A 7,675-nucleotide genomic window follows, 5' to 3' on the forward strand; every position below is an offset into this window, starting at 1 on the left:
AATTTGAAGGGTCAGTGCCTGTTTCTTTTTCCCTTGCATTTTTCATTTTTTACCCCTTTGGAGAGCTACAGATGTGAGGCTTAGGACTTAAGAAAGCAGTGCTGGCTCAGGGGAATTTAGAAAGTCAGCATGTCTGTGTCCAGGGAAAGACACACAGTCAGAAGGGAAGTGAGAGACATGAAGACCTCGGGTGGTACAGATAGCCAACAACTAAAAATTCACATACAAAGAAATAGGAAAGTGTGGTCCGTTAAAGGAAAAAACTGAGAAACTGTCCCTCAGGAAGACATGACAGACTTACTAGACACTGCCTTAAAGATGCCCAAGGAGCTAAAGGAAGACGTGGACAAAGTCAGAAAAAACAATGAACAAACCAGGAATACCAATAAAGAGAATAAAGTTTTATAGACGGCTCCCTCTGCTCTGTACCTGTTGTCAATGGTTTGTCCGGCATCTAACAGTCTAAGACGCCATGGCCCATATGGCAACCACTAGCCACTGTAGCTACCCAGTAACTGGTTACATGTGTCTTTTAGCCTAAAAGTTCCTACTAAAGAACTAGAAACAATATAAAAATGCATTTTGAAACTCTATGTCATTTATCACTTAAGCTACCATAGGCAGGTTGACCTATTACTGTATTGAAGTTTTAACAAAGTAGACAACAGTATCAAAATGTGGTAATTTAGTTTTGTTTTTATTTTTCAATAAAGTTACTATTAGCTACACAGTCTTGCCTGAAATTAATTGTTCAGGGTTAACAAATGGATTTTTCTATTGAATTTATAAAACATTTAGCTTTGTAAGAAATTTTTATCTTTTTCTTCATTACTTACTAATACACAGCATTCAAAGATAATAAAGCTGTCTTAAGATTTCAAATCTGAGAAGTCTGTGGCAAGAGTTTAAAGAAGTACATTAGTCAAAGTATACTTTAAATATTAATACACACATATTCCATAACCCAAATCTATTTAATATGAACGTTAGCCTTTCTTTTTGATAATTTTCCCCCTACAACACAGCCTGACTCAGCAGAACAGTGGTTCTCAACTGTGGGTGATGCTGTCCTTGAGGAGACATTTGGCATCTGGTGTCACCGGGGCTGTCGTGGGGGGAGGGGTGCCAACAGCATTTTTTTATGTAGAACCTGGGGATGCTGCTAAATCCTACAGCACAAAGGATGAGCCCCCAAAAGAATTATCCAACCCAAACATCAGCAGTGCCAAGGTTAGAATACCCTGTTGTAGAGTATGACCCAACTGACCCAAGTTCCATTTTACAAATAGCCTGTCTGTTCCCAGTAACTCTGAAAACCACAGACTTTGCTAATCAGCAACGATTATTTAAATGAATTAACCTAGCCAATGTCATTACCAAAAACAGTGTTTGACTTTAAGTATCAAAATACTTCAGAATGATCAAAACACAAAATTAACAATGACAGAAATCAGGATACATACCATTGAATTCCCTTGAACCTGTTCTATATTAATCTCAATCTGAAAAGTTAATTTGAACTGTTTTGAAGTAGATAAGCAAATAGTTTCCATTGCACATTTTTCTGGACTATGATAAAAATTGAAAGATACATCAAGCACCTGGCAAACAGCAAAGTGCTCTACAAGTCTTCTGAAAAGGTTTATCACAATATGTTAAAAAAATGAACTTATTTGTTCAAATTTGTCATAACCATCTGTTTAGATAGGTTATTTGCTCTTTTTTATAATAATCTCATAAATATTTTTTACAAATTGCAGTTAACATATATGGGTTGTATGACACAAATCAAGAATTCTTTTCCACACGAATTCTGGTTGTAAAGTATCAGTATTTCCAATGAGAGTTCGAACGGGGAACCAGGTTTTTAAAAAATTCATCTTAAGTTTACTAAGTAGAGAAATTCTTTAGTACTTTAGTAATCATCACCACATCTACATTCTGTGTATTTTCTTATGGTCAACAAACTGATTCAAATGATTTAAGTTATCCCACCACCTAAAGAGAAAAGTCTCTGCAATAATTTGAAACCACGGAGTTATCTTAATTTCACCACGGGCTGCCTTTTCCAGAAGTTCTTCTAGTTCTTCCTTTGATACGTAACAATAGCTTTTAATCTCATTGGGATCTGGATTCAAGGTCACATTCTTCTTCACAAACAAAATGTAATCAATTTCATGTTCTCCCCAGATACCATCAGATTGAGCCTTGTAATGAATTCGTGTTAGATAATTAATTTCTTCTGGAGGAACCTAGGACAAAACCCCAAAAACCTCCAAAATATCAATAAAGTAATCTAAATCAACCCACTACATTTCAGTAATACCTTGAACAACAGAACTAGTGTTAGAATGACAACTTTTGAAACATCAGTCTCCTATTAATATATGGAAATAGTATTAAATAATATTAAATAGCTTCAAGTGTCTGACACTTTTCCCATGGGACCAAAAATAGAAGTAGATTTATTGAAAACTGTATTAAAAAAAGAAAAGCAGTCACTCTAACTAGAAGTGTGCCATTCTGCCTCACATATAAATGGGAGAAAAAAATTTACCATTTTAACTAAATGAGAGATTATTTATTCGTGTATTATTAAAAGGAGACAATTCCAGTGAAAAAAAGATTATTTAAATTCACCCAATCAGATCTGAGGTTCACAAGAAAATATTCATCTTTGATCTGATCAATTATAAAACAGTCAACTTTATAAACTGGTTAACAGATCAATCCATTTTGGCACTGAGTTAAATATCGACAAGTATTATGAAATCAAAATTTAACCTTTATCCAATGGGCTTTCTTGGCCTAAAAAAGCAAGAGATTAAGAAAGCAGAAAGCTACACCTAAATTCAAAGTATTCTAGATTTCAGCTAGTATGGCTGCTTACCTCTTCCATGGGAATTCCCAATTCAGCCTTTAAACGCCTCTGTGCTGCTCGCCTTACTCCAATTGCATTGTTTTCTTCAAGCTCTCGTGGATTATTTAAGGGATGACTACAGCAAGTATTAGTAAAACAACCTGGAACATGTTGATACAGATGTACATTAACTTTTCTTCAAAGCAGGTCTCAAAGGTTAAGAAAACTAAATTTTAAAAGTAACAAAAAATGATTGTTGAGGATTTCTAAATCTGTTATAATAAGCTATCAGCAACCATTTTGTGACACTTGGGTAGATAAGTTTTTATGAACGCCTTCTTAACCAAAGCGATGATAACGTGTATTAGATACAATTTAGAAAGTTATATATGAATCTACACATACCTAGCAGTTTTTATCCTTTATTAGGATAAACCTTACGTCTTATTAGGTTGCAACCGCCGTATAAGTTTTTTTGTATGAAGAATATAAAACTAAGTCATTCACAAGATTTCTTTTTTGACCTTGGCTACCAGAAGTTCCACGTGACAAAATCAAACTAAATACAGTCGCCAACAAAACACTACACAAAGCACACTAACCTGGAAAGGTAATTTTAGCGTCTGATCTCTGCTGCAGCAGGAGCTTATTTTCAGTGTTGAATAAGAAAACACTAAAAGCTCGATGCAATAATCCTAAAAGCAAAAGAAATACGATGAATTGAGTTTTAAGAGGCCAGTTACTTGCCTGTTGCTTTGTGGTCCGAAGGAAGCGGGGCTGCCGCCCGGGGACCCGGCCCACCCGCCGCCCCCGCGGACACCTCTCTCGATGTTCTCGTTCAGATGGCAGTTCTTCTTGGTCTCCGCCCCGATCCTCCGGTCGTTCTCGTCGATGAGTATGCACATCTCCGCCAAGAGCTGCACCTGCCGCTCGTCCAGCTCGTCAGTGCTCACCTCGGGCATCGCGGCCCAGCCTGCGCGCCTACCCGGGGACCTGGCGGGGGAGGTCGGGACCCGGGGGTTGGAGGCTGAGCCCGCCGCCCCGCGCCCCTCCCTCCTCCCGCCCCGCCACCTACCCCGCGCCGTCCTCCCGGCCTGCGCCCACCCAGCCCGGCGGCGACCCCACGCGCTTCCCGCGCCGCAGAGACCTCCGCCCTCTGGCTTCTCCCCAAAACAGTTAAGAGGTAAAAGCACCCTGAGCTCACAGGACGCGACTAACAGGCAGTAGGCCCGCCCCTCAGCGCCGAGCCCGACGCCGAGCCCGGGACTCCAGCCCGCCTCCCCTCAGAGACCCAGCCTCCTTACCTCACAAGCAGACCGGCAGCGGGACGACACTCCGCAGCGCTCGTCTCCTGCAGGCCAAGCTCCCGAGCACAGGGCCCGCCCCCGGCCCGAGCCCGGCCTCCCAACGCCGCGCGCCCAATCGCCCGCGCCCGCGCCAGAGAGCGCCACATTGCCGCTGGCCAATGGCGCGCCGGCCGCGCCTTACGTCACGGTCGCGCGGTGGCGCCACTCCCGGAGCGTGAGGCGTCTCCTCCCAGGGCCGTGAGCTGCAGAGCCGCCCCCAGGCCGAAGCGCAGGTGCTTTCGGCGTCCTCCCTGTGCCGCTGAGTGGGGAGGGGGGTGCTCCTCGACTGCGGAGCTACCTGACAGCGTGAGCTAGGAGAGAAGGGGCCTGGGAGAGCGGCCGCCCACCAGTCACGCCCTGGCCGAGCCAGCCAATCGAGGCGCCCGAGGCCCTGCGCTGGTGACGTGCTGTCAGGCGTCTCTGCACGCTGGGGCTCTGAGGCGTGGGGAGGCGCCTGCTCGCGGCCGTTCTGTGCACTAAATTGATATCGGTCGGTAAGCGTGAGCCGTTGCACCCGGAAGTGTAGCGACTTAAAATTGTGAATAAAAGGAATTAGAAAACTTGACCTCTACCATTCGGAGTTGCTGGCAAACCACCAGAAACTAAGGGAGAGAGAGGGCGAGAGAGAGAGAGAGAGAGAGAGAGAGAGAGGAGAGAGAGAAAGACGCATGGCATAGATCATAGGTCTCGGAAGGAACCAACACTGACACAAACAAAATGTAACACTGACACCTTGCTCCTGGACCTCAAGCCTCCAGACCTGAGACAATAAATTTCTGTTGTTGAAGCCTAGTTTGTGTTATTCTGTTACAACAGCCCTATCAAAGGAATGCGCTGTGGAAAATGTGGACTTTGATGTGGACCTGGATTTTAATCCAATCTTTGCTCCATTGCATACTAGCTTTCTGACTTTTGACAAGTAATTTTTTTAACATCTTTATTGGAGTATAATTGATTTACAATGGTGTGTTAGTTTCTGCTTTATAACAAAGTGAATCAGCTCTACATATACATATATCCCCATATCTCCTCCCTCTTGCATCTCCCTCACAGCCTCCCTATCCCACCACTCTAGGTGGTCACAAAGCACCGAGCTGATCTCCCTGTGCTATGCGGCTGCTTCCCACTAGCTATTTTACATTTGGTAGTCTATATATGTCCATGCCACTCTCTCACTTCGTCCCAGCTTACCCTTCCCGCTCCCCGTGTCCTCAAGTCCATTCTCTACGTCTGTGTCTTTATTCCTGTCCTGCCCCTAGGTTCTTCAGAACCTTTTTTTTTTTTTTTAGATTCCATATATATGTTAGCAAACAGTATTTGTTTTTCTCTTTCTGACTTCACTCTGTATGACAGACTCTAGGTCCATCCACCTCACTACAAATAACTCAACTTCGTTTCTTTTTATGGCTGAGTAATATTCCATTGTATATATGTGCTACATCTTCTTTATCCATTCATCTGTTGATGGACACTTAGGTTGCTTTTGACAAGTAAATTTTTTTTTTTTTTTTTTTGCTGTACGCTGGCCTCTCACTGTTGTGGCCTCTCCCATTGCGGAGCACAGGCTCCGGACGCGCAGGCTCAGCGGCCATGGCTCACGGGCCTAGCCGCTCTGCGGTATGTGGGATCTTCCCGGACCGGGGCACGAACCCGTGTCCCCTGCATCAGCAGGCGGACTCTCAACCACTGCGCCACCAGGGAAGCCCTGACAAGTAATTTTAACATTCTTACCCTTAATTAGAATTCAATTTAGAATAATTTCTTTTTTTTAATTGAAGTATAGTTGTGTTAATTTCTGGTGTAGAGCAAAGTGATTCAGTTATACATGTAGTTTTCCAATTCTTTTACAGTATAGGTTTACAAGATATTGAATATACTTCCCTGTGCTTTACAGTAAATCCTTGTTATCTATTTATATATATTAGTGTGTATATGTTAATCCCAACCTCCTAATTTATCTCTACCCCCCACCTTTCCCCTTTGATAATCGTTTGTTTTCTGTATCAGAGTCTATTCTGGTATATAAATATGTTCATTTGTATCATACTTTAGATCCCACATGATACATATTTTTCTTTTTTCACTCAGAATGATAATCTCTAGGTGCATCCATGTTGCAAATGGCCTTATTTCATTCTTTTTTATGGCTGAGTAGTATTCCACTGTATTCATGTACATTTTCATTATCCATTCATCTTGTCAATGGACATTTAGGTTCATTCCATTTTTTTTTTCATTCCATGTTTTGACTCTTGTGAATAGTGCTGTTATGAACACAGGGGTGCATGTATCTTTTCAAATTAGAGTTTTGTCCGGATATATGCCCAAGAGTGCGATTGTAGGATCATACAGTAACTCGATTTTTCGTTTTTAAAGGAACCTCCATACTATTCTCCATAGTGGTTGTACCAATTTACATTCCCATCAACAGTACAAGAGGGTTCCCTTTTCTCCACACCCTTTCCAGCATTTGTTATTTGTAGATTTTTTGATGACAGCCATTCTGACCAGTGTGAGGTGATACCTCATTGCACTTTTGATTTATATTTCTCTAATAGAATAATTTTAAATTTATTGGGTTGTTTTGAGGATCAAAGTTACCAAAGCTGTGAACTGCCTGGCATGCAACAGGCTCTCAGAGTGTTGACTCCTTTCCTGTCTTAGTTTTGTGACACTTTATGCAATCATTTTATTTACAGTGACTTTTATGGACTCCTATCAGAGAAAATGTTACCCCAATTAACAATACCCTAAGTTTCATCCAGACTGTGGATGCTGTGCTGTAAAACAAAACCACATATTAGCATGTGAATCAGTTGCAGCCAATATTGTGGTTAATCAGGCATTCTATGTGCTCCCTCACCCAGCGGAATGCCTTGTGCATATTAGGCCTTTTAATAGAATTTCTTGTTGAATGATAGCCACAACCTTCAAGTGTGACATCCTCAGTTCCCCTTATACAATTTTTTTAAAATTTTATTTATTTATTTATTTATGACCGCATTGGGTCTTCATTGCTGTACAAAGGCTTTCTCTAGTTGTGGTGCTTGGGCTTCTCCTTGCAGTGGCTTCTCTTACTGCAGAGCACAGGCTCTAGGCCCGAGGGCTCCGTAGCTGTGGAACATGCGTTTGTCCCCTGCATTGGCAGGTAGATTCTTAACCACTGCAGCACCAGGGAAGTCCCACACCTTATATAATTGATTTTAGTAATAAGCTTTATTATATTCAATGCTGAAGTAACTTCAGGTTTTATTCTACAAACTTCTTGGTTATTTGGATCCCAAAAAACGTCAAGTTTGTTCCTTGTGCAGCAATCATACTAGTGCTTCTTGACTCCGAATGATGACCTTTACTGTTTAAAAGAAAAATGCTCCCACGTCTGATTTCGTCTTTACTTAAGGCTTTAAACGCCCAGCTGGTTGTTCGTAGAGCCGAGGCCTTCTGCGCACCCTGTAATTTTTCCAACCTG

At 42.1% G+C, this 7,675-nt stretch overlaps 1 protein-coding gene across 1 annotated transcript; it reads right to left on the reverse strand.

Annotated features, from left to right (window-relative positions):
• Positions 1-1,679: 1,679 nt before the first annotated feature.
• Positions 1,680-3,850, reverse strand: IDI1 (isopentenyl-diphosphate delta isomerase 1). The gene is made up of 4 exons (XM_065872077.1): positions 3,681-3,850; positions 3,463-3,555; positions 2,891-3,021; positions 1,680-2,252 (listed from the first exon to the last, which is right to left on the reverse strand). Exons 1-4 carry the CDS (start codon positions 3,820-3,822, stop codon positions 1,935-1,937), a joined length of 684 nt encoding a protein of 227 aa, XP_065728149.1. The 5' UTR covers positions 3,823-3,850; the 3' UTR covers positions 1,680-1,934.
• Between the last annotated feature and the right edge of the window lie 3,825 nt (positions 3,851-7,675).

Source organism: Phocoena phocoena, chromosome 2, assembly GCF_963924675.1.
Source record: "Phocoena phocoena chromosome 2, mPhoPho1.1, whole genome shotgun sequence".
NCBI lineage: Eukaryota > Metazoa > Chordata > Mammalia > Artiodactyla > Phocoenidae > Phocoena > Phocoena phocoena.

Coding starts and splice junctions, on each gene's coding strand:
- IDI1 (XM_065872077.1), bottom strand. CDS start 3,822: ATGCCCGAGGTGAGCACTGACGAGCTGGACGAGCGGCAGGTGCAGCTC. Junction 3,556..3,680: donor GAACGAGAACATCGAGAGAG/GTGTCCGCGGGG, acceptor TTTTGCTTTTAG/GATTATTGCATCGAGCTTTT. Junction 3,022..3,462: donor CGCTAAAATTACCTTTCCAG/GTTAGTGTGCTT, acceptor AACATGTTCCAG/GTTGTTTTACTAATACTTGC.